Source organism: Pezoporus occidentalis, unplaced genomic scaffold (assembly GCF_034315485.1).
Source record: "Pezoporus occidentalis ecotype Australia unplaced genomic scaffold, CSIRO_AGI_Poc_V1 ctg178, whole genome shotgun sequence".
NCBI classification, from domain to species: domain Eukaryota; kingdom Metazoa; phylum Chordata; class Aves; order Psittaciformes; family Psittacidae; genus Pezoporus; species Pezoporus occidentalis.
Genome location: NW_026913618.1, coordinates 1,034,735 through 1,058,953, shown reverse-complemented (window position 1 = coordinate 1,058,953; position 24,219 = coordinate 1,034,735). Strand labels below are relative to the sequence as shown.

The 24,219-nt window shown below is 64.2% G+C and overlaps 2 protein-coding genes across 4 annotated transcripts in view; both read right to left on the bottom strand.

The window, feature by feature from the left end:
* The window catches only part of CASKIN1 (CASK interacting protein 1), a 31,072-nt gene extending 16,473 nt beyond the window's left edge, over positions 1-14,599 (bottom strand). For all 3 annotated transcript variants that reach the window (XM_062614782.1, XM_062614784.1, XM_062614783.1), the window contains exons 1-2: positions 14,444-14,599; positions 1,454-1,505 (exon numbers count right to left, since the gene is read on the bottom strand). In XM_062614782.1, the coding sequence (XP_062470766.1) occupies positions 1,454-1,505; positions 14,444-14,537 (146 nt within the window). In that variant the 5' untranslated portion in view covers positions 14,538-14,599. The remainder of the gene's footprint in view (positions 1-1,453; positions 1,506-14,443) is intronic.
* Positions 14,600-16,639: 2,040 nt separating this feature from the next.
* LOC134161707 (hexosaminidase D-like) lies at positions 16,640-23,047 on the bottom strand. The gene is made up of 14 exons (XM_062614824.1): positions 22,712-23,047; positions 19,794-19,890; positions 19,477-19,717; positions 19,275-19,384; positions 18,950-19,037; positions 18,700-18,864; positions 18,425-18,608; positions 18,181-18,252; positions 17,880-18,084; positions 17,727-17,809; positions 17,478-17,560; positions 17,230-17,327; positions 17,032-17,121; positions 16,640-16,935 (listed from the first exon to the last, which is right to left on the bottom strand). The coding sequence occupies exons 2-14, from the start codon at positions 19,886-19,888 to the stop codon at positions 16,752-16,754; spliced, it is 1,698 nt and encodes a 565-aa protein (XP_062470808.1). The 5' UTR covers positions 19,889-19,890; positions 22,712-23,047; the 3' UTR covers positions 16,640-16,751.
* Positions 23,048-24,219: the final 1,172 nt, after the last annotated feature.

The window sequence follows — 24,219 nt, the reverse complement described above, 5'->3', positions numbered from 1 at the left end:
AGCACCCGGGATGGCTGGGCCACGCCGGGAGGCTCATGGCTGGGAAGCAGGCCAGGAGCTGACCTACTTGCTGCTCCCGGCAGCAGCATCCTCCATGCGGCTGCGCTCACACCCGCTGCCTGCTGCTGCTGCGGGCCCTGTCGCACACAGCATCCCCATCCCATCCCATCCCACCCCATCCCCAGGCCAGCTGGTGTCACTGGAGCACGGGAACACTGCGGACCCCAGTGGATGCCCCAGTGCCCAAGAGGCTGATGGAGCGATGATCCCATCTGACCTCCATCACCAGGACCCTGGTCAAGGGGGACACATCCGCTCTGGGTACCACGCTTCAGCCACCATGCTCCCCGCGGAGCTGCTGCCCGGGATGCGCTGCAGGAGCAGGGATGTGAGCAGACAGCTCCTGCGGAGCCGATCCCCAGCATCTGCTGGGGAAATGTCAGTGTTTTCCACTCCAGCGCCCAGCTCAGATCTGTTCAAGATGGTGCCAATCGCAGCTCCCCCCCGGGGCTCCCTCAGGGGCTCTCCCCTGGCACAGCCCATCCGGCTGCAATGGCCACACTCTGTGCAGGGCACTGTTCCCTGGGGACACGGGCACAGTGGGTGCTCACCCATGGCACCCACCAGCCCTGCAGTCAGCAAGAGATGGGGACCTGAGGCACAGCAATGGGACTGGATCCTTTCCAGGAGCATCACTGGAGGCCAGAGGTGGTGCAGGGCTGCTCCTGCACCCCCAAGCCAGCCAGAGCCAGAGCAGCATGTGAGCAGGGCCCTGCCTGCAGTTCAGTGGGCATCCTACCCCTACCACAACACAGCCCTGTGGTGACGTACATCACCCCATGGCGCAAGGTGGTCCATGGGGTGATGCATCCCCTTGCCCTGCCCCACATCACACCCTCCAGCCCCTGCCCCATGCAGGCAGCACCAGGCACCCTCCCCACCGCTGGTTGATGCGCTCAGATGGGGGCACGGATGCCTGCACACACACACACGCTCAGCTGCACATCTGCACGCTCGCATGCACCCATGCACGCGCACACGTGCTCATGCGTGGCTCAGCAGAGCTGATGTGCTGACGGTACCAAGGGATGCCCATTGCCATGGGGTGAGGATGAGGGACCTGGGCTGCTGCAGCCACGTGTTCTCCCATTCCTGACCTCATCCGGCCCCTCTGCTCAGCACCATTTCCATGGGCACAGCAGACCCATCCCTGGGGACCAAGTGCCATCGCCCAGCCCCATGTCCTGCCACCCTGCTCAGTGCAGGGGGACCGTGAGGGTGCAGGGGAGGCTTTGCCCATCCAGACCCCAACTCCACCGCTCCGGAGAGCCTGGTGTGCCCACACAAGACTTGCTCACTGCACCCTGCCATGCACACACCCCCAAGCACACGCACCCCTGTCCGTGGCACCCCGCAGCGCGCGCACCCCACCGCATGCAGGGCTCCCACTCACCCATCGGTGTCTTGGAAGTTGACGTTGACTTTCTTTGCGGATCCGAGGAGCTCTGTGAGGGAGGGAAGGGGACAGCACGTGAGGGCAGAGCAGCACAGGGGGTGGCCAGGGCAGGGAGCCGGGGTGCAGCCCCAGATCTCCCTCCCTGCCGTGGTTTTGGTTCCCTGCAGCTCCACACATTTCCCACCCCACGCTTGCCTTTGTGGGCACACAAAGCACCTCGGGGCGATGCAATCCCATTAGCACCAGATTTACATGAGATTTATCAGGAAAGTGCCACTCAGGCTTTGCAGCGAGCCTGCTCTTCCTCACAGCCCAGCAGCGACACGGAGCAGGAGGAAGAGGAGGGTGGCTGCAGCACGGCAGAGCCCTGGGGTGGGGATGCAGGCCTGGTACCCACACTGGAAGGGGCAGCTTCACGCAGGGAAGGGAGACGCGGAGCAGAGGGATGCTTCTGGTGCGTCATGGCCATGGCCTTGCTCATTGCCCCTGAGCTGTGTCTCCTGGTGAGCGTCCCGTTCATTGCGTGGCACAAAGGGCTGCGCTGGCAAACAGGGCACCAGCAGTAGGAAGAGTGGCTCTGACCCTTGAGCCTGGTCCATGGGTGATGGAGGGACCCAGGGGTGGCCAGGGTGGTGGCAGAGATTTCTCCCTTCCCATGCAGAGGCTCCCAGGCTCTGCACCCTCCTGCACCCCAGCAGCTCCCTGACAGCCCGAGCTGCAGGGCATTTGTTAATGGCACAGCCCTGTGCCAATGGGTGGGAACTACAGAGGAGGGCTTCAGAACAGCCAGCACCATCAGCCCCCATCCCCGAGGGGATGTGGGGGGGCTGTGGGCCCAGAACCACAGGATCCCAGCCTGGTTTGGGTTGGAAGGGACCTTAAAGCTCCTCCAGCTCCAACCCCTGCCACAGGCAGGGACACCTTCCACTGGAGCAGCTTGCTCCAAGCCCCTGTGTCCAACCTGGCCTTGAACACTGCCAGGGATGGGGCAGCCACAGCTTCTCTGGGCACCCTGTGCCAGCGCCTCAGCACCCTCATGGGGAAGAGCTTCTGCCTTAGTTCTAACCTAAATCTACCCTGTTTAAACCCATTATCCACTGCCAGCATGAAGCCGCTGTCCTTCAAGGGCCCTGGTGCTGGTGCAAACATGGGGTTGATTCTCCACCAGTGCCACACCAGCTCCCACCATCTAGGACCTTGCCTTGGCTCCTTTTGGGTGCCACCATCCACATGCTGGTGGCACCCTGCTGTCACATAGAACCAACCCTATGGAACCCCATCAGCACAGTGCTGCACCTAAAGCCCTTTCCCTGGCCACTTTGAATCCGTGCCAGGGCCTGAGTGCACCAGGATGCTCACGGCCTCTGCCACAGCTTTAACCAAAGTCAAACCACTGCATGGCTGGAAGTCACTGACTAAGCACTTGGCACGGGCACTGATGGAAGTGCTAAAGAGATTTTGGCAGCCACAACCTCTCCTGCAGGTGCAGGAAGGAGGGATTTGCTGCTCCGGTGTGTTTGGTCGATGATGGTGACGGAAGATGCTGGGGATGGGTGTTAAGGGATGCAGCACTGATCCCCAGGCATTGCCCCATCCCAATTCCTTCCCGGGAGCAACCCATGGTTAAAACCAAGCCCTGCAGACCTCCAGCTCTCTGCAAGGACCGGTTAACCCAAGCGGGGCCCGTCTTGGGGCTGGAGATCGGAGCCAGTGCTGGGCACGGTGCCGCTCCTGCGCCCGCCGGCTCCTTTTGTCCACATCCCTGGGGGTGCAGCTCGGCCCCCTTCTCCTGGGAGCTGTTTCTTGGCTCTGGACGGCAGCGGAAGCGGCGCTGGGCTCCTCTCCATCAGCACTGAATAGCACCTTTGTTGGGGAGCTTGGCCACAGCTCCGGGCTGGCGGGGAGCAGCTCACCCCGTCCGCTGCGGTCAGTCCTGATGCTGTGGGCTTCTGCCCATCAGCAACGTCCAGCTCTTCCCAGGGGAGCACAGGGGTGGGATGTGGGGGCTGTTCCCCCACAATGGGGACTTGTTGCTGGTGTGGTTTGTTCATGTGTTAAATGAACAGAGTGGATGCTCCATCACGTGGAGCTTGGGCTTTCGGCTGCTGGAAGGAGGATGCGAGGAGCTGGCAGTGGGCGCCCTGCAGTACCCTGGCCCTCCCCATGCCTTCAGGCCCCCGCTGGTGTCCCTGTCACTCCCTGTGACCCAGCAGTGGCACTTCTTAGGGATCAGGAAGAAAACTCTTCCCTGTGAGGGTGCTGGGGCGCTGGTACGGGGTGCCCAGAGAAGCTGTGGCTGAGCCTGGACCCCAACCAGACCCTTGGCACAGCCCCACTGCAGCTTGGAGCCTGCAATTCCCAGTGCAGCGGGAGCAGGACAAGCACCCAACACATCACCAGATCCACAGCCCGGGCTCACCTCAGCCCCACTGCTGCCGCCTGGGATCTGCAGCCTGGATTGGGAAGCGAGACATGGGAGAGCTCGGTAGTGGCTGGGAAGCACAAGGAAAACTCCTCCATTAACAAGGGAGAGGGAAGGGAGCAGGAAGGGAGCTGCCAAGTGAAAATACGAGCCACAAAAGGAGAGAACACGGCGGGGAGGAGAGAGCAGGGCTCCTGCACGGCCACGCTGCCAGCGGGCAACGAGTGTGCCCCTGGCCACCCTCCCTGCGGGATCACAGAGGGGTGACACAGAGCACCGAGCACCCATGAGCACCATCCTGCACAGAGGCAGGTGCTGGGGCCACCAGGCAGATGCTGAGAGGGAGCACAGGGAGGGCATTGGTACCCCCAGCACTGGGACCCCTCGACTGGACCCTCTCAGTGTCCTTGGGACACCTCAGTGTCCTCTCCTTGCTCGCCATGGGATGCTCAGCTGATGCTCTCCTTGCACCCCGCCCCATGGCACAGTCCCCCCACAGCTCTCAGAGCAGCTTGCAAAGGCCGATGGCGCTGAGCAGGGTCCGTGGGACCGCAGGGCAGGGGGATGCGCTGCGGGATGCAGCGAGCCCCAGCCCCGGCACCTCCAGCTCCATCCCGCAGCCCCTGCGTGCCGCGGGAGCCGCAGCCGCCTCCATAGGCACCGACTACACACAGCGCCTGCCGCGGGTGCACAGCGCCGCGGGGAGCGCAGCCCGGCCACGGCTCCAGAAGCGCCTCCGCTTGAGCACCGGGAGCACGGGAGCTGGATGCGCGCTCGGGTTCAGCCTCCGAGCCCCACACCGGCCCCGCACCGGCCACAGCCCCGGGGAGGGGGGGGGGGCACCGCGATGGCGGCCGATGCACGAGAAGGATGCACATGTGGGGTGGGCACGCAGGCAGAGCGGCTCTGACAGAACGTGGGGCCACCTGCGTGGCACCATGGACCCCAGTGCCGTGCACAAACACTGCCCTGGGTACCCCGGTGTATGCTGCAGGGAGAGCCCAGTGCCCAACCACTGCTCCGAGCATCCTCGTGCATGCCACAGGGATACCCCTGTGCCCAGCCACTGCTCCTGACATCCTGGTGTGTGCCATGGGGACATCTATGCCCAGCTGCTGCTCCTAGTGTATGCCACAGAGATTGCCCAGTGACCAACCATTGCTCTGGGTATCTCAGTGCACGCCACAGAGTGGCCACCACGCCCAACCACTGCTCCTGGCATCCTGGTGAGTGCCATGGGGAGACCGCTGCTCTCAACCACTGCTCTGGGCATCCCAGTGTATGCAGCAGGGAAAGGCCAGTGCACAACCACTGCTCCGAGCATCCTCACACATGCAATGGAAGTCCCCTGTGCCCACCTGCTGCTCTGGGCATCCCAGGGCATGCCATAGGGAGACCCCTGTGTCCAACCACTGCTCTGAGCATCCCGGTGCGTGCTGCACTGAGACCCCCATGCCCATCTACAGCTCCAGGCATCCTGGTGCACGCTGCAGGGTGACTCCCATGTACAATCACTGCTCCGGGCATCCCGGTGCATGCCATGAGGAGATCCCCATGCCCTGTCGCTACACACATGTCCAAAGCCACAGCCCCACACAATGGAACTCCTCAGTGCCTCGGGGTGGGGGGGGGCCTCTCCATCCCCAGCAGCGGGTCCATGCAGTGCTCAGGCGCCAGCCCCCTGCATCCGCAGGCAGAGCCGCGCCAGCAGCGATCGATGCCCATCCGGGGCGCGGGGGCTCCCGGCCAAGCCCCCGCTGACAAAGCACATCCCGGCTCCTGCCAGCTCGCAGGGAGCGGGGCTGCTCCAAGCAGATGGCTCCAGCCTCCGCGGTATCAACATCTACTTAATGAGGAGAAAACCATCGCTGCTTCCCCCCCCTTCTCTTGGTGGCAGTGAAGAATGAGCCAGGGCAATCCCCTACATCCTTATCTCCATCCTTTCCATCACCCTGCTGCAGTGGTCCCCTCCTCTCCATCCTCATCATCCCTGTCACCCCCTTATCCCCGGCCCATGTGGGCAGCAGGACTCAATATGTTCCCCCCCCCCGCCCCAAACACAGTGGGTGCCCTCAGGAGCAAGCACCCCTGAGGAAGGCAAAGCAAGGGAGGAGGACCCCGCAGCAGCATCGCCGTGAGCTGCCGGATAAAGGAAGCATCCAAAATAGCTGCTCTTAATTATATCCTTGCTGACGAGTGCCATGCAAACAACGGGCGCTGCACGAGGAGCAGGGGCAAAAGGGGGCTTATCCCCTCACAGGAGGGATTGGGGCCCCCATGGGGACCCCACAGAGGTGGACAGAGCATCCCCGACGCCAGGGAGCCGGTCCTTGCTGCTGACAGGCAGCAAGAAGCTTGTACTCTCGCAGCCAAGGTCGTGTCAAGCGCGATGCTCGGATGCTAATGAAGCCGTTATCGTCCTCTGATCGATTCGGGCTGTATAAATAATGCACCGGGAAGCTCTGGGACATGGGAAGGGATTGCCTGGGGCAAAGAGGTGGCAGGGATGGGGTGGGCCTATTGGAGTTCAGTTCCCAACACAGCTGGATAACAACTGCCCATCACAGCTGGATAATGACTGACCAGCATAGCTGGATGCACCAGTGACCACAACTGGACAACAACTCCCCATCACAGCTGGATGCAGCAGTGACCACAACTGGACAGCAACTCCCCATCGCAGCTGGACATACGCTGCTCATCACAGCTGGATACCCCAGTTTCCATCACAACTGGATAACTACTGCCCATCACAGCTGGATGCACCAGTGACCATCACAGCTGCACACGCACCAGCTGGATAACTACTGCCCATCACAGCTGGACAACAATTACCCATCACAGCTACATGCACCGGTGACCATTACAGCTGGATAACAACAGCTGGATGCACCAGTGCCCATCACAGCTGGACACACACCACTTGGCGCAGCTGGAAACCCCAATTCCCATCACAGCTGGAAAACAACTGCCCTTCACAGATGGATACCCCAGTGCTCATCACAGCTGGAAAACAACTGCCCATCACAGCTGGAAAACAACTGCCCATCACAGCTGGACACTCACAACTGAGTGCCCCAGTGCCATCACAAGCCCTTCCCCAAATCCCAAGGCACTTGTGGAGGATGCTGCCCCGTGCCCAGCGCAGGCTCCGGGTGCCCGTCCCTCACACGGAGCCTTCCCTGGGGAGCTGGGAATCAGCGCTAGGGAATCGATCGGCTGTGGCAGCCTGAGTCACGGTGCTGCAGCAGCGCAGGGCTGTCCCCTGGGGCCAGGATGAAGCAACTTAAACGCAGCTTTCAAGAGGCTGTGGGGACTCCTCCGTGATTTCATTTTCAAAAATAGGGAAACTTTCTGCTCCCAAGGGAGTCCGAGGGGCTGATCCCTGCAGCAGGAGCAGGAGGAGGCAGGGATGGAGGACATGGCTGTACTCAAGGCAGAGCCAACCTGGGGCTGGGAGCCATGCAAGGGACCCAGCACCCCACAATACCCACCAGCGCTAGGCTCATCAGCTGAGCATCCTGGCTCTCCCTGCATCAACGAGCCTTATCCTCACCCGACCTTTCCTTGTGGTGCCATAAAGCCTGCCCAAGCCATGCAGCATCCCCCAGGATCTTCCCCAGCCCCAGTCTGGGGCTCAGCCATGCAGCCCCCCAGCTCTACAGACCCTTCCTGCTGTGAATCCCCAGCAGCCTCCTGCCCATTCCATGCTGCTGGACAAACCCGCTGACCCCTGAATAACACACGGTGCTGCGCTGCTCTGCCGTGCCAGGGGCTCGGCCCTGTGCAAGCAGGGATGCAGGAAGCCGGTGACAGGGATGGGTGCAGGCAGCGCACTGGGGACACGCGGTGTCACGCTCAGCTCCATGGAACCAGCTCCAAGCATCGCTCCAGCCCGGTGCCAGCCGCACGCCCACCCTCGTCTCTGCGGAAACGCGTGTTGGTGTCGCTTGCATTGAGAGCCCGTCCCCCCCGCGCCGAGGCAGCAGCGAACAGGTAATTTCCAGTAATCACCGCGGCTGGAAGGAGTCACCGCCGACACACGGCGAGGCTGCCGCGGCAGGGGACGGGATGGGGCTGCTCGGAGCTACCGTCAGCATCCACCCCTCCATCCGCATCCCGGCACCGCGCGTCCCCGGTGCCCGAGCAGCGGCTGCCCAGGACACGAGGGCAGAGGGAGGCAGACGCTGGCACCACTCACCTCCATCCCAGGGCTGCCCAGCTCCATCCTCCCCATCCTCATCCTCACCTCCTCTGCGGAGCCAGGGAACCCTGGGAGGACCAACCCAGCCGTGCTGGCCTGCAGGGAGGGACCGGGAGCTTTGGGTTGCTTAAAGCATCATTAACTAATGAGTAGTCGCTATCATCTGACCTCCCACGAACCCTGCTGCAGCCCAGCATCACTGGGAAGTGTGGGGAGCTCCCCAGCATACACAGAGCATGTGCCTGCGTGCATGCATGTGCATGCATGTGCATGCAGGTGGGCCAGATAAATAAGAAGGCACCCAGCGCTGTCCCCAGGATGGCGATGGGGGACCCCTGCTCCATCGCTGCTGGGAGATGGGGTTTAAAGGCAGCCCCAGGACCCGCACACGCCGGGGCAGAGCCATCCCGGAGGATGCAGCCGCTGCGGAGCTGCACAGAGCGAGGAGCGCGCTGTAAACAGCCCAGCTGCAATGCAGGAGCCGGGCAGGCGGCTGCTTTGTCTGCTCCAACCGCTCCGGCGGCCGAAAACCGAGCGGGGCCTCAGCGAGGAGGAGGAGGAGGAGCGGACGCGGAGCCGCGCCGCTGGCACACATCTGGAAGGGATCAAGCTGCTGCTGCCGCCGCTGCTGAGAGCCCGGCACCGAGCCCCGCAGCAGGCCGGGGAGGAGGCACTGCCGGAGCAGCCATGGGCGCACAGGGCAGACGCACACGGGCACACGCATGCACACCGATGCAGAGGCACACACCACACACGGATGCACGCATGTACCTGGCCACATAGAACCACAGAATCACAGCATGGTTTGGCTTGGAAAGAACCTTAAGAACACCTAGTTCCAATGCCCTGCCACGGCGCATGGATGCTCATACACACACGGATGCAGACGGGCACACACAGGCACACTGGCAGAGTAGCGCTGGTGCAGAGCACCTGGGGATGGTGCTCGGAGAATCAGTGTCCAGGCTGTGCCCATAGCAGCTGCTTGGGCACCATCTCCATCCTCTCCATCTCCAGCTGATCCAGGCCATGGGGATCCCATCATCCCAGTGCACCCCAGCCACACAAGCACCTTGATCCGCTTGGTTCTTGCCATGCAGCCAGCACTGACCTTGCTGGTGAGACCCAAGGAGACCCATGCAGACCAGTGGCTCTTCCCAGCACCGCGCTTCCCTGCCCGATGGCTCACGCCATGCACCGGTACCCATCCATCACCAGAGCAGGCCCAGCAGCACAGTGCCATCAGGCTGAGCCAGGGCCGGTGCAGCATCCCCAGCTTCCCATTTCTCAGGCTGATTGCTCCTGTCGCTGCGGAGCCCAGCGTTAAACACCTCATTTTCTGCTCCCGTATCGAGTTGGAAAATACTATTAACATTTCATTACAGCTTAAAGATCCCTCTCAGCCCAGCACAGAGCCGGTCTGCCGGCGGGATCGCTCCTGTGCCAGGCAGGATGTGCTGGACCCTGTTGCTCCAAGGAGAGGGGACCAGGAGGGTGAATCCACATGTCCCAGCTGCAGGATGGGATGGTAACCTGGGACAGGGGTGGACATCAGTGCTGCACTAACCCAGCACAGCCCATCCTCGTGGTACCCTTGGCCACAGGTGGGACACAGCAAGGTGATGGAGTAGCACCAGGATGGGAGCACCATGGCAAACACATGCAAGAACAGCCCTGAGCATCACCCCAGAGCCAAGCAGCCCCCTCCACCACTCACCCTGCCAGCAATAGCACAGCTCCTGAGGACCCAGCACTGCTTTGGCCTCCACTGGGACCCTGCCACAGCACCGTGCAGCTGCCATCCAGGAGCATTGCCTCCATAGGGTGGAGGATGCTGCAGATGGTGCAGCATCCCACTCCCTCCTGCAGGCACAAGGGGAGCAGGAATGGGTGGGGGGCACCCCAAGCCAAGGATGGGGCTGATCAGAGCCTTTCCCAGTGGCTTGGAAAGGGAGGGAAGAGTTAAAGGGAGCGCAGAGCAGGGGAGAGGAGCCAGACGCCAGCCTGGCTACTGGAAACCACTATGGGCTGGCAGAGAAGGGACTGCAGATGGGGCTCAGAGCACCCACAGCACCATCACCCTCATCCCCGCCATGCTGGGAGCATCACCCACCACAGCACCCGGCAGCAAGGTCCTGGTGTGGGAAACAGCCAGAATCAGTGGCCATGGGAGAGCCACGGGCACAAGGGGCCGCCCAGAGCTGGCAAAGGGCGAATTGGTGTCAAGCCAGGCGAATTTGGGACTGTGCAAGAGAATCGAGGCCAGCGAGGGAGCCTCAAGCTGGGACTGGAGCCGCCGGCTCACAGCTCCTTTGCTCCGCAGCAGCCAACAGCCCCGGGTCCTCTGCAGCATCCTATGGCAAACAGGGACCCCACAATGGGAGGCTAAAGGAGGGTTTGGACCCACAGTTCCAGCCCAGCCGCAGTGGGGAGGCAAGGAGATGTAAACCAAGGAGCAGCGCCCCAGGCTGAGCAGGAACCCCGCGCTGGAAGGGAACTTGGCACCCGCCAGCCTGCACTCTCCTGCCAAGTCCTGCTGGGAGCGAGCTTCACACACGGGCTGGAAGCCCCGAGAAGTTTGTAAGGGACCTGCTGGCACCATTAAACACAGCAGCAGCAGGAGCTGCTCAGCCTGGACGGCCCCGAGGCCCCGTGCCTGGGATGCACCAGCAGCGCCTGGTGCCAGCATCACCCCATGCCGGCATCACCACCCGCATCCCAATGTTTCACCCCTTAATCTGTGCCAAGGGGATCAGGGAGGGCCATGGGGATACATGGAGGGGCCCAGCATCCCTTAGGCCAAGCTGACCCGGGATCTGGACCTGCAGCCACTTCCTCCTGCTCAACACCGATGGCTCCAGAGGCTGCAGCACCCAGGGGCTCCGGTGTCCCAGCCAGCTCCCTCCTGCCCAGGCTTCCTCCCAGTGCCCGCGGCCAAGGAGCAGGAGCCATGAGATGCTGGCAGCACCGGGGAGGTTTCCGGTGCCAGCGGGGGGACCCGGGCAGCTCCGGCACCCTGGGCACTGCCCCACAATTGGATTTGCAGCTGCCCGGCCTTTTACTGCATGGAAATTGAATTGTGAAATGTCAAAGACATTTCCCAACTGCGCCATATTAGCCTGGTTTTATTAAATCCTGTGATCAGAGGAGATTATTAATGCAATCAAATGCAGGCAACACAAAGACCCAGCCCAGAATTAACTGGCCATAGGGCAGGAGGCAGCCAGCGAGGTCCTGCCCAGGAAGTCCCTGTTCCCAAGGGGTCTGGCTCCTGTTCCCACTGTCCCGCATCCCGCTGAGCTGCTGCAGCTCCACTCACATCCCGGGATGTTTCCCACGGGATGGCAGCACCCCAGAGGGTGATGAGCTCCCTGAGCCTTGGGGTCCCTGCCCTGCTACCAGGCCCGCGCTGCCTGCACCAGGCACATCCATCCGAGGAGCTGCCTGGCTCCTGTCCTGGGCTTCTCACTACTGGGGAGCTCTTCCTGCCCGGCACAGCCAGAGTTTGGCTGGAGGCAGCCACAGCCTGGGCTGGGTTACTCTTGCTTAGAGGGATGCAGCACTCCACAGTGGGGTCCAGAGCCCAGCCGGGCAGCTCCAGCATCCCAGCCGGCCACATGAGGACACGAGCCCTGATGTACGGGGGACCAGGATGGCACCGAGGGCCAGGCATGGGGTGGGCAGCGCAGCTCTGCAGGGTGCAGCCCCAGCTCCCAACCCCACGTCCAGGCTGCAGTCAGCCCGTGCCACGCTGGATGCTCACCCTGCCTTGTGCTGGGACATCCTTGCTGCATGGAAGCTCTTTGTAACCCCCCCCAGCCCAATGGGAGAAGCCGGGCACAGGGTCCAACCCTTGGCTCAACATCCCTCCTATGGCACCAGTGGGTGCCAGACAGGAGCTGCTTCCAAAGGGAAAAGCCGCTGGCAGCATCAGCCTCGCAGGGAAGCAGCCTCCTCGCTCCAACATTCCACAGCCAAGGAACTACAGCTCTTCTGCACATCACAGCACCCTCTCCTGCTTCCCAAAGCCCCGGGCGCCTGGGACAGGGACAGGCATGGATGCTGCTAGGGACACCCCAGCGCCCCATCCCATGCCATGGTGCCCGGGGCCAGGGAATGGAGGGGAAAACGCCAAGTCACCACAATTCTTCGAGGTAGCACCGGGAGGAGGGAGCAGGGAGGGGAGCAGTTTTGCTGCCAAATCCCTGCATCTGATTTGCGTAACTTTCAGACAACCTCATCAATTATGGATGCCCGGGAAGCAAGCGCGGTGCGCGCTGCGGCCGGCCCGGGCCCCACAAACTCGTACTCCTCCGGCTAAATCGGGCCCCACGTCACCATGGCAACCCGTGGTAATTCACGCAGGGATTGCAAAAATCCCATTTATTAAACCCCACATGAATAGGATATTGCCCAGATCACAGAGCTCACTTACAAACCCTCCCGCTGCTGCACAGCGTGGGGAGCACCGGAGGCACGCGTGGGGCTGGCACATGGAGGGATGCGGGGACGCCGCCGCATGGGGACAGACCCTGCTCGGTGCTCTCCCACCCTGTGCCATGCGCAGCTCCTCCAGCCCTGCTGCTGCAACCAGAGGTGCTTGTGCGCTCTATGCCATGAGCACGGCACCACACAGGAGTCAGGTCCAGGGGGAAAACGGCACCAGAGCATCCCAGCACCAACACTGGTGGGTTTGGCAGCGCTGGAGATGTGCAAGCATCCAGGCCCACAGCAGGAATCACCCCAACAGCAGGCTGGCCAGGCACGGCCTCACTGGGAGCCCATTATCCCTGTCCAATGAGCCCGGCACAGGGAGCACCACTGGCCCCGTGGCCAGAGGGCTCTGCAGCGGGAGATGCAGCAGAGCAGGGCTGGGATGGATGCAGGAGGAGGTGGTGGCACTCGGGCACCTCTGGCCGTTGCCACAGCAACGCCAGCTGTGTGCAGGGGATCACGCTGGGCCCAGGCCTCGTCCCCATCCCCACACGCTACTCCAAGAGGCCATGGCAGTGGCAACACCTGGAGCGGGTTGGGATGGAGGGGGCTCCGAGCTGGAGCCGCTTCTCCCCCTGTGTAGTCCCTTGGCAGGGAGAGCAGTGATGGCACCGGGGACACAGGGGGGCACAACACCAGCCATGCATGAGGGACCTACACCAGCCCTACACGACACTGGGGACACGATGGATGCCACACCAGCCCTGCATGACACCAGGGACAGGGGGATGCCTGCTCAGCACCAGGACACAGGGGAAGCTGTGCTGTGCTTGACCAGGACTACTCCTTCATCAGACCAGGGACGGGGGACACTGCACCAGCCCTGCACAGCTCCAGGGACATGGGGTGCCACATCCAGCCTGGGAAGCAAAGGTGCTGCACGCCCAGTGTCCCAATGCCACACCAGTGCTCCCTGTGGTCCCTGCTCTGCCCAGGGATGCTCCCAGCCCCACGCACCAGGCCTGAAACCTGCGGCTGCATCAGCACCATGAATAATTCAGTCCCGGGTGGAACGCCTTCACCAGAGCACTTACATTGTACAGCGAGCAGATACTCCTGGAGCCACACACACGTCCACACGCAGACACACGCATCCCCACACGTCCGGCCCCGCAGGCTCACACCGGGGCGCGCACACACACGTTGAGGGGGCACACACACACAGACGGGGATGTGCAAACCCAGCCGCAGGGATGCGCCCAGGGAGATACCCGCGGAGCCTCATCCAAACACCCCCACACACGGCACCACCAACACAGCCCCATCCAGACACACATATGCCGGGGTACACGGATACACAAACACAGACACGCACCCAAACACAGACACGCGTGCACGCACGTACACGCGCGCAGGCACATGCAGATGTGTGCAGGCACCGGCAGCCCCGGTGCACACACGCACGGGCCGTGCACACACGCTCCACGCACACCAAGAGACCTCCAGCCCCTGTCTGTGCCCAGGCCAAGCCCCGGGACACCGGCCCGGCCCCGCTCCCCGGGGCCGCGGGACCTGCTCGGGGGCACAGGGCAAGGGCAGCCCGGCCGTACCGGGGTGCTGCACCGGGACCGGTTTGGCGAGGCTGTGCAGTGATCCCGGCCGGGATGCTCCACAGCCGCCAGTGCCCCCCACGCCGGGCTGCCCCTCCTCTCAACACCGGGGTGCCCCCCGGCACGTTTACGGTCCCCCGCCGCACCGGGGAAGGGCCGGGGATGCTCCGGGGCCGGGCAGGGCGGCATCCCGGCCGGGATGCGGGCCCCGAGCCGCCGCGCCCGCTCCTGCGACGCCGGTCTGAGCCCCCCCCCCCCTTCCCCGTCCTCCACCGCCACCGGCGCCCCCGGCCCGGCCCCGCCGCCGCGGCACTCACTGGCTTTGCCCGGCTTGGGCCTCTGCAGCAGCTTCTGCACGGCCGCGATGTCCTCCGCCTTCACCGCCTGCACCAGCTCCTGGTCCTTGCCCATGGCTCCGCCGCGCCGGGGCTGCCGGCTGCGGGCTCACGGCCCGAGCATCCTCCGCGGCTCGGGGCGGGCGGCTCGGTTGGGCTCCGCACGGCTCGGTACGGGCACGGCGCGGCGCGGGCCCCCCCGCCCAGCCCGCTCCGGAGGCGGCGGCGGCGGCGGCGGGCGCCCGGGGCGGGGCGGGGCGCGGCGGGGCGGGGGGGGCCGCACCGGGAGCGCGGCGGGCAGCGGGAGGGAGGGGAGAGGAGGAGGAGGAGGAGGAGGAAGAGGGGAAGGGGCGGGGGCCGCGCCGGTGCCCGCGGGCGGGGCGCGGGGATCCCCCCGGTGAGGGGAAAGGTGCGGAGGCCCCGGGGCCGCGGGGTCTCAGCCGCCCCGTGGCCGGAGGGAGGCCGCCTTCGGCCTCTCCTTCCTCCGGGAGGACCCCTCTGCTCCCCCCTCCCGCAGCCCTGCCTGGCGACCGCCAGCCTGTGGTGGCTGCTAATGGGAACCAGGCTGGAGCAGCTTTCCCGTTTCCTTAAATAAAGCCTTTATCACCGCCTCATTTTCCACTCCTGCAGCCACAATGGCCAGGGACACTCGTCCCCTTCCACTTTTTTGTGCCTTAAATGGCTGAGACATTAAAGCCGGGGGTGCCGGGGGGTGGGGTGTGTGTTTGGCTGTGCTGAGGGCTGGGGATGCTGATGAACCAGATGGGAAATGGGGCCAGCCATGGACGAGGCATTGATGTGCTGATAGAGCCTGGTCAGTGCAGAGCACGGCCATCACCGCACAAAATCACACCCAAATTCCTGCTCCCCAGGTAAGTTCCTGTCTAAAAGCCCTGCGCAGGTCCTGGCTCCAGCAAACCGATACTGGGGCGTGGTGGTCCAGAAGACCTGTACCCAGGTGGCCACTAAAGCATTGGTCACTGCATGGGGATGGGAGGCTGCAGTGGGAATGACGGAGGGAACGGAGCTCCTCCTGATGCCCCAAGCTGGATCTCAAGGATCTTTGCAGCCCCCAACTCCCTTTTCAGCCCCCGGCTCCAGGCTGACCCCCCCCTTCATGGGCAGCGGGGTCCATCTCCTCTCCCCACCCCCACTTCCCAATCCAGGACATTTGGGATGCCAGCGGGAAACGCCGTCTAATCTGCCCTCTAATCCCACAGCCGGGCTGCCTGCGGCTGCATGGGGGGCTTGAGCTGCTCTGGGTCTCCCTGGGCTGGGGGCTGGGGCTCCCAACGTGCCCGGGGGCCCAGGCAGGTCAGGGGCATCCCTCACATCTGCCACCGCTTGATAACAAACTAAGCTCCTCAACAAAGGTCCCTTTGTGCCCATTGCTCTCTCCTGCCAGGCTCCTGCACTCGGGGACCCGGCACTGACACGGGACGGGGCAGCCCCATTGGCCTCACTGGGTACCGGCACCGTTGTAACCGAGCCGGGACCCAGGCAGTGGGGCTGTGTGAGCTGAGAGGGGCACACGGCCACTGTCCCTCCTCACCGGGCTAAGCCAGGCTCCTGCAGAGGAGCTCAAACCATCTTGCGTTCCTGCGGCTGCCTCCGGGCTCTTGCCAAGTCGGGCTGTGGAGAGCAGAGGAATGTGCAGTGAAGTGTCTGTGCTGCTGCCCTGCACACACCGGGCCCCAGCCAGCCCTGAACGGGCAGAGCTGAGGGCATGGGGGGGCTGGATTCACCTCCCCTCACTGCTGAGGGTGCTGGGACACTGGCACAGGGTGCCCAGAGAAGCTGTGGCTGCCCCAGGCCAGGTTGGACACAGGGGCTTGGAGCAACCTGGTCCAGTGTAAGGTGTCCCTGCCACTGGAACTGGATGAGCTTTAAGGTCCCTTCTCACCATTCCATGACTCCATGATCCTGTAGGGAGCACACAGCAGCTCTTAAGAACAGCACAGGGCACACGGACGTCTCCATGCGCCCGGAGGCACCACGGGGCACGGGCTGCCCTCTCCCTGCCCTCCATCACGCTCTGCAGAGCAGGACCCAGGAGCCCATGAGCTGTCACAAGACAGACCCCAGCTCCCCGCTGGCCTGCACAGGGTGGGCAGAGCCGTGGCCCCCTCCAGCACCCAGCAGCATCTACGAAAATACTTTATTGTGGATGTGGGATGTGCTCTGTACAGGGCAGCCACAGCAGCAGCGCAGACACCGGCACGCATGCGACCTGGCCCCAAAGCCCAGCACAGGGGGGGCAGCGGGAGCTGGGAGGGGGGGTCAGTGGCCCCTACGTGGCCTTGGGCCGGGCGTTGAGGCGGATGATGGCCCGGTAGTCCCGCACCAGGTCCCGCAGCTGGTCCAGGTAGGGGTTGACGTTCTCCTCCATCCACTCCTCCACCGTGTCGGGGTAATAGACCCTCTCCAAGTGGGTGCGCAGGTCACGGATGAAGCTCTCCCAGTCCTCATGGAGCCTGGCGGGGGCAAAAAGGGGACTCCAGCTCCCTCCTGTGAGGGACCCCAGAGCTGAGCCCCTCACACACACCCAGGGGGGTCCCAGCATCACGTACTTGAGCACCTTGCTGCCAAAGCTCTCCATGTTTCGGGGGTTACCAAACTGGTGCTTCCGATGGTAGGGGCTGAACCAGCCCTTGATGGCACTGGGGAGGCACAAGGGGGAGTGGGGGGCACCCAGGGATGGGGACCTGTACGTGAGCAAGTCCCATCCCATGGGAAAAGTCCTGTGCTCCGGCCCTGCTGTTTGTTACCTCTCCTCCTCCAGGGCTTTATAGATGCTCTCCTTCAGGTGGCCGTTAACCTGCTCAACCATGTGGTAGATCTCTGCGCCGGGGAACACCCCCCTGCCCTCGCTGGGGAAGGGAGAAGGTGAGAGCTCAACATGTGGGGTGCACAGGGCTGGGGTATCCTCAGCCCCAAGTGGGTCTGGGACCCCCTCCAGTGCATCCCTTCAGATGCCATGGGACAGCGGTGCTGTGGCCACCCCCAGCACAGCCACTCGCCATGTGCTCTGCTCCAGCTGCATGCTCTCGAAGCCCAGCACATCCAGGACCTTCCTCTTTGTCTCTTCCGTGAATCCCCCTGGGCAGAGCAAAGAGAAGGGCAGAAGGGGCCACCCCACCAGCAAAGCCAGGGGAGCTGAACCCATCCTTCCCCTGCTTCCCACCTCCCAGCACCCTTCCCTGCAGGATGGGGTCTCACTGTGGGGTAGGGAGATGGGGCTGGCAGCAGGGTGGTGGAGGCTCACCGGTCACCAGGGTCTGCAGGCAAATGGCCAGCGAGGGGATTCCAACAGGGAGCAGCTCACAGAGCACCGAGTAGTGATCGTACCTGCGGGCAGGAGCATCACCCATCACCTCCTGCATGGCACCAGGGGGGATGAGGGTACCAGCACCCTCACCTCTGCCAGCCCGTGAGGACGATGCCCTGGAGGCGCAGCGGGGCCAGCTGGGGCAGCGCCTCCATCACCCGCAGCCAGCTCAGGTGGTTCCTCAGGTGGAAGCTCAGCGGGGGCCAGGCCTGCGCTGGTCCTGTGGTGCCCTTGAAGGCGCTGGCGAACCACACGGCCTCGAAGCCGCTCTCCGCATACTTGGTGAGGAACGGCACTGCGGGGTGGGGGGGACACCGGCGGTACCGTACCCGGGAGGCTGGGGGGGGACCTGGGGGCAGCCTCCTCCACCAGCCCAGGCACATCGCCTTACCGAGCTGCTCGGCCTCAAAGTCGGGTGCATAGAACCACACCACAGGCGAGACGTGCTTCGCTATCCCAGACTCTGCAGAGGGAGCAGGGACAGGGATGAGGATGCTGGTACCAGCAGCAGGAGGATGCCTGATGCTCCTTATGCTCCCCGGGACCTGCGTCCCTGCAGGACCAGGCACCAGCCACGACACCATACAGACACCGAAGCTCCTGTTCCACCAACTGCTTTATCCCCATCCGCTCACCCTGCAGGGCTCCCACGCTGATCTTCCGCAGCATGTCGTCCCACATGAGCACCCGCAGCCCCCAGTACTGCGTGGTGATGAAGCCCAGCACCTCCTTGATGTGGTTCAGGTACATGGTCCCCGTGTCACCCTTGTTGTGGCTCATCCAGTTCTTGGAGTCCGTCCCCTCCCCGAGATGGAAGACCTGGATTGGGAGAAGGAGGATGCTCAGCAGCCCTAGGAACACCCACAGAGCCTGGGTGAGGGCTGGGGTCCCGGCAGAGCCCAGTGCCCACCTCATCTGCACCGATGTGGATCCACGTGGAGCGCTTGTGCTTCTCGATCACCTGTGCCAGGATGCTCTTGAGCAGGGCCAGGGTGTCAGGGCTGTGAGGGTTGAAGCTGTTGGGGAAGCGCTCGACCTCCCGCAGGCGCTGGTACTTCTCGTGCTTGAGGATGAACTGCACCGGAGGAGCCGTCAGGGGCTGCGATCACCCTGGACCCCCCTCATCACGACGTGGGATGAGGAGCAGGAGCATCCCCTACCTCCACGTGCCCAAAGGTCTGCACCAGGGGAACCACCTCCAGCCTGTGCAGCTCCGCCAGCTGCTGGATGCGCTCGATGTCCTCCTCGCTGGGAGGGCAGGGACGGGCTCAGCGCGGGCACAGGGCACAGCACGAGGCCATTCCCTCCTCCCGCTCCCCCGGCACCCTGCCCGCGCGGCCCCGGCCGCCCCACACCCGCCTGGACTTTGCTATGGGGACACAAATATTGACCCTGCGGGGCAGGAAGCTGGGCTGGGGCACCCGGCCCGGCCCTCGCACCGTGGTTATCATGGGGCCGGGCGTGTCACACCCAGCCCTGGCTCACCTGTATGCGTATGGGGACTTGAGGACTTCCAGCTCCCCTTTGAAGGGGAACATGTCCTCGTACTCCATGAGGACGCCGTTGGCTCCCAGCAGGGACAGGAGCGGGAACACCTGCATTGGGCAGCGTGGGCTCGTTCCTGGTGCTCAGCCCCCTGGGCACATCCCTCCCGGCACATCCTTCCCATCCCCAGCATCTATCTCACCTGCTCCAGGTAGGAGACGCGGGGCGCAGCTCCCTTGAGGTCCAGGTGGACCAGCCTCATCTCGGTGGCACTGATGTCCCTGGTGACCTGCTGCTGCCCAGGCTCCTGCCTCGGGGCTGTTATCTTGGCCACAGGGAGCAGCAGGACCTGGCTCTGGGGGCCGGTGTCCTCGATGCTGTCACCAGCATCCCCCCAGAACCCGCTGTCCTTGCTCACGTGCTTCTGCAGCTCCAGGGTAAAGCTGCAGGGACCGCATCATTGCTGGGGTGCCCCACCACACCCAGGGGGTCCCCATGAACCCCCCCGGGTCTCTTTACCTGTCACGGAACAGGAACTTGATGCCAGCCAAGGCCACGAGGAGCAGCACGACGAGGCGCAGCAGGTTCAGCCGGTGGCTCCGCTGGAAGCCCATCCCTGCAGGACACACACGGAGGTCCCAGGCAGCACCCCGGGGCCAGGCAGGGACCCCAGCACCCCCATCCATCCCCATGGCCAGGGCAGCACCAGACCTGGAGAAAGGGGGGGGTACCCTCCCAGCACCCCGCTCCCCATGGGGCCATGCTCAGGGTACCCCGTGTCCCTCCTACCTCATGTGCCCCAGGCTGGGGCCAGCGGCCGCAGCTGCCTTTGCCTCTGCCTGCACGGGCGCAGCCTCCTTGGCTCTGCCAGCGCGGGAGCAAACAGGGTGGTGGCTGCAGGGCAGGTCCCCAGCGGGGTCCCCTGAGCCCTGCGAGGCCGGGGCAGTGTCACAGGGCCGGTGGCTGCGGTGGCATCAAGGGGGATCCCTGCGGATGGAGGGGAGGGGATTGGACCACCGGGAACACGGGATGGGCACGGGTATGAGGGTGGCAGCGTGGACCCCTCCCCAGCACCCATGGGGACAGGCACCATCCACCATGGCGGGGAAGGGGCACAAACCAGTGTCTGATCCCTCGTGGGACACGGAAAGCTCGAGTCAGAGTTGCCACAATTAAGGTCAATCATATTCATTCAAAGTCCTTTTTTCCCCCCTAAAGCAATACTGATAACTCCTGAGATGGGGATGGACCAATTTAGCTGGGTGTGAGCCCAAACCACAGGCAGCTCCATGGAGCAGGAGGCAGTGGGTGCCCCTTCCCCGCTGCCCCCCATGGCTACAGCCCAAGGGCTTGTGCAGAGATCTGTATTCAGTGTGTGACCAGCCCTGACACCAGCCCCGCAGCAGCAGGAGATGCTCCACGTGCCCAAACCCTGGTGAGCACCACACTGGGACAGCACTGGGACACCCCAGAAGCTCCCAAAGCCCTTTTGGCTGAGCTGCACCTGAATTCAGGGCTCAACCCAGCAGCTGATGGATTTGGGAACTGAAAAGCAGCTTTGGTGGTGCACAAGCGGCTCAGCCGATCGCGAGGGTTTGGTTGGTGGTGCCAAAGGATTGGCACCAGGGGACAGCCGCTGAGCTGCCCCGTGCCAGGGCTCTGAACCAGCCCTTGCCCAAGACACAGCACTAATCCCTCTGGACATGCTGTTCCACTGCCATGGGGCACAGGAAGGGTGCAGAGACCGGGACCCCTGGCACATCCTGCAGAGCCAGCCTGGGATGCGCTGTCCCCAGAGCACAAGGCCCCAGTACAGTCACATCACAGGGCAGTGCGGGAAGGAGCTGGAGCATCCCATCCCTATCCTCATCTCCATCCCCATCACCCAGATCCCACAGGTACCAGATCCCTTAGTGCTCATGCACAGGCTGCAGGGCAGGAGCCTGGTTTTGGAGCATGTCGTGCCCGCGCTGTCCCCTACACACACCCCTGCATGGACACAATGCCCTGTGCTCAGGGGACAGACGTGGCACCCACTCTCAGCCCTGGGTGCTCCTGGCAGCTCCAGCACAGCACAGCAGGGATGTGCCAAGCTGGGAATAGGAACGTGCCAGGCTGGGGATGCTGCCAGCCCGGCGTCACCTCCACTGGGTGCATGAGGAGGCACCGGGGGACATGGGATTGGGCACGGGGTGGGCACGGGGAGCCCAGCACCCAGGAAGACCATAACCATGCCGAGTGCTGATGGTGCTGTGATGGGAACACGGCGCCGGATCGGAGCAGGGATCAATATTGAGACAGACGCTGTCAGCCTGCTCAGAGCTGGCGCTTTTACTGCGTGATCTTAAACTGAGAACAGGTTCTGGGATCCAAGCCCCAACTGGCACGGCTCAGGCAGGGTGGGCACATGGGGCACAGCACCAAGGGGGTATGGGGCAGCCACGATGCGGTGCCAGTGCCGACGGGTGATCCCTTTGTAGGCAGGGCTCAGCTGATCCACGCCGCCCCTCGCTCCCGGCATCCTGCCGCCAGCACCCGCTGGGCTTGGGAATGTGACATCTTCCTCTGCCAACCCTTTGGGGACGGCGCTGGCACGGTCCCCGGGAGGCTCGGAGCAGCCCCTGGCTCGGTGCTCGCAGGAGCCATGGGCAAGGAGGGAACGGACCCTCACCCACACAGGTGGGGTTTGCGCCCCACTCCCCAAAACCAGCCCGGTTCCCTGCTCACCTTCCCGAGCCTGGAGGAGGGGGGGAACGGAAGCAAATCCAAACCTGGGCCTGGGGAGAGTGGGGCCATGGGGAGGATGGAGCTGAGAGCCTCCTGGGTGCTGTAGGGCACGGGATGGCAGCAGGATTTGGGGTGCCGCTGTGGGGTTTGGATGCCACCCCCTGCTCACCCCTCTGCTCTGTCATTCCCGGCCATCGCCATGCCAAACCCTCGCTCCATCAGAAGAGTGATGCTGCTCCGTGCACCCCCCTGTGCACGCTCGCACTCACGTGCACGCTCACACGCTTCCAGAGCCTTCCTCTGTCAGCCTGGCCGAGGCCGCCCCTCATTCCCAGGTGTTCCATGGGGATGAGCTGCCCCTTGCCATGGGGAGCTGCGGACCCTGAGCCCTAACAGCGGCAGGAGGGGGCCTTGTTCACCCCCTGCACCCCACAGGTGGGGCCACCCCACGTCCTGGGTACCACTCAGGCATCCCCTTGCCCTACAGCAGCCTCTGGGCTCTGCTCTCCATCCTGGCGGCCCCGGTCCCCACTGCGGCACTGGGAATCTCTGCATCCCATTGAGCATCCCTGTATCCCCCTGGCAACCGGGCATTCCAGCATCCCTGCATCACCTCGGGCATCCCTGCATCCCCCTGAGCATCCCTGCATCACACCGGGCATCCCAGCATCCCCGCCCCTCCGGCCATCCCCGGCTCCCCCGGCCCTTACCGGCAGGTGCGGGGCCGCCGCGGGCACTGCCGGGAGCGGGTTCGAGCCCGGACCGCAGCCGCTGCCGCTCTTAAAGGGCCCGTTCTGCGGCGGCACCGCGGGCGCTGCGGTGGGAAGAGCAGAGGATGCTCCGGTCCCCGACACCCCCGTGCACAGCGGGGCGGCACCGGTAGGGCGGGGACCGGGCCCCACGCACCGGTGCGACACAGGCGCGGAGGGGACACCGGCACGGCCCTGCCCCGGGGGTGGCACCGGCCCGAAGGGGTGGTACCGAGACCACTCCTCGGCGGGCCTGCCAGAGCCCGGTGTGTGCCCGGTTCCGGTGTGTGCCCGGTTCCGGTGCCCCGTTCCGGTGTTCGGTTCCTGGTTCTAGTGTCCGGTTCCGGTGCCTGGTTCCGGTGGGTTCCCGGTTCTAGTGCCCGGTTTCGGTGCCCGGTTCTAGTGCCCGGTTCCGGTGCCCCATTCCAGTGTTCGGTTCCTGGTTCTAGTGTCCGGTTCCGGTGCCTGGTTCCGGTGGGTTCCCGGTTCTAGTGCCCGGCTTCGGTGCCCGGTTCTAGTGCCCGGTTCCGGTGCCCGGTTCTAGTGCCCGGTTCTGGTGCCCGGTTCCGGTGGGTTCCCAGTTCTAGTGTCCGGTTCCGGTGCCCCGTTCCGGTGTTCGGTTCCTGGTTCTAGTGCCCGGTTCCGGTGGGTGCCCGGTTCTAGTGCCCGGTTCTGGTGCCCGGTTCCGGTGGGTTCCCGGTTCTAGTGTCCGGTTCCTGGTTCTAGTGCCCGGTTCCGGTGGGTTCCCGGTTCTAGTGCCCGGTTCCGGTGGGTTCCCGGTTCTAGTGTCCGGTTCCTGGTTCTAGTGCCCGGTTCCGGTGGGGTCCCGGTTCTAGTGCCCGGTTCCGGTGCCCGGTTCTGGTGCCCGGTTCCGGTGTCCGGTGCCCGGTTCCGGTGGGTTCCCGGTTCTAGTGCCCGGTTCCGGTACCCGGTTCCGGTGGGTGCCCGGTTCCGGTGCCCGGTTCCGGTGGGTTCCCGGTTCTAGTGCCCAGTTCCGGTACCCGGTTCCGGTGGGTGCCCGGTTCCGGTGCCCGGTTCCGGTGGGTGCCCGGTTCTAGTGCCCGGTTCCGGTGTCCGGTTCCGGTGGGTTCCCGGTTCTAGTGCCAGGTTCCGGTGCCCGGTTCCGGTGGGTGCCCGGTTCTAGTGCCCGGTTCCGGTACCCGGTTCCGGTGGGTTCCCAGTTCTAGTGCCCGGTTCCGGTGCCCGGTTCTGGTGCCCGGTTCCGGTGTCCGGTGCCCGGTTCCGGTGGGTGCCCGGTTCCGGTGCCCGGTTCCGGTGCCCGGTTCTGGTGCCCGGTTCTGGTGCCCGGTTCCGGTTTGGGTCCCCGCTGCCCTCCCGCGGTTCTCAGCAGGCGCCCCCTGGCGGTTCCGCTGGTGCCCCGCTCCTTCCCCCGTTGCTCCATGGTCTCGCCCCCCCCCCGCAGCGCTCATGGTACCTCCCGCCGTCCCGCTCTGCACATGCGCTCTCCA

Excerpts from the sequence above, each read along its gene's own strand:
- LOC134161707 (XM_062614824.1), bottom strand. The coding sequence starts at position 19,888 with ATGGGCTTCCAGCGGAGCCACCGGCTGAACCTGCTGCGCCTCGTCGTG. Across the intron at positions 17,561-17,726 it reads CCTGCAGACCCTGGTGACCG|GGGGATTCACGGAAGAGACA; the intron begins GTGAGCCTCCAC and ends TGCTCTGCCCAG. Across the intron at positions 17,122-17,229 it reads AAAGCCCTGGAGGAGGAGAG|TGCCATCAAGGGCTGGTTCA; the intron begins GTAACAAACAGC and ends GTGCCTCCCCAG.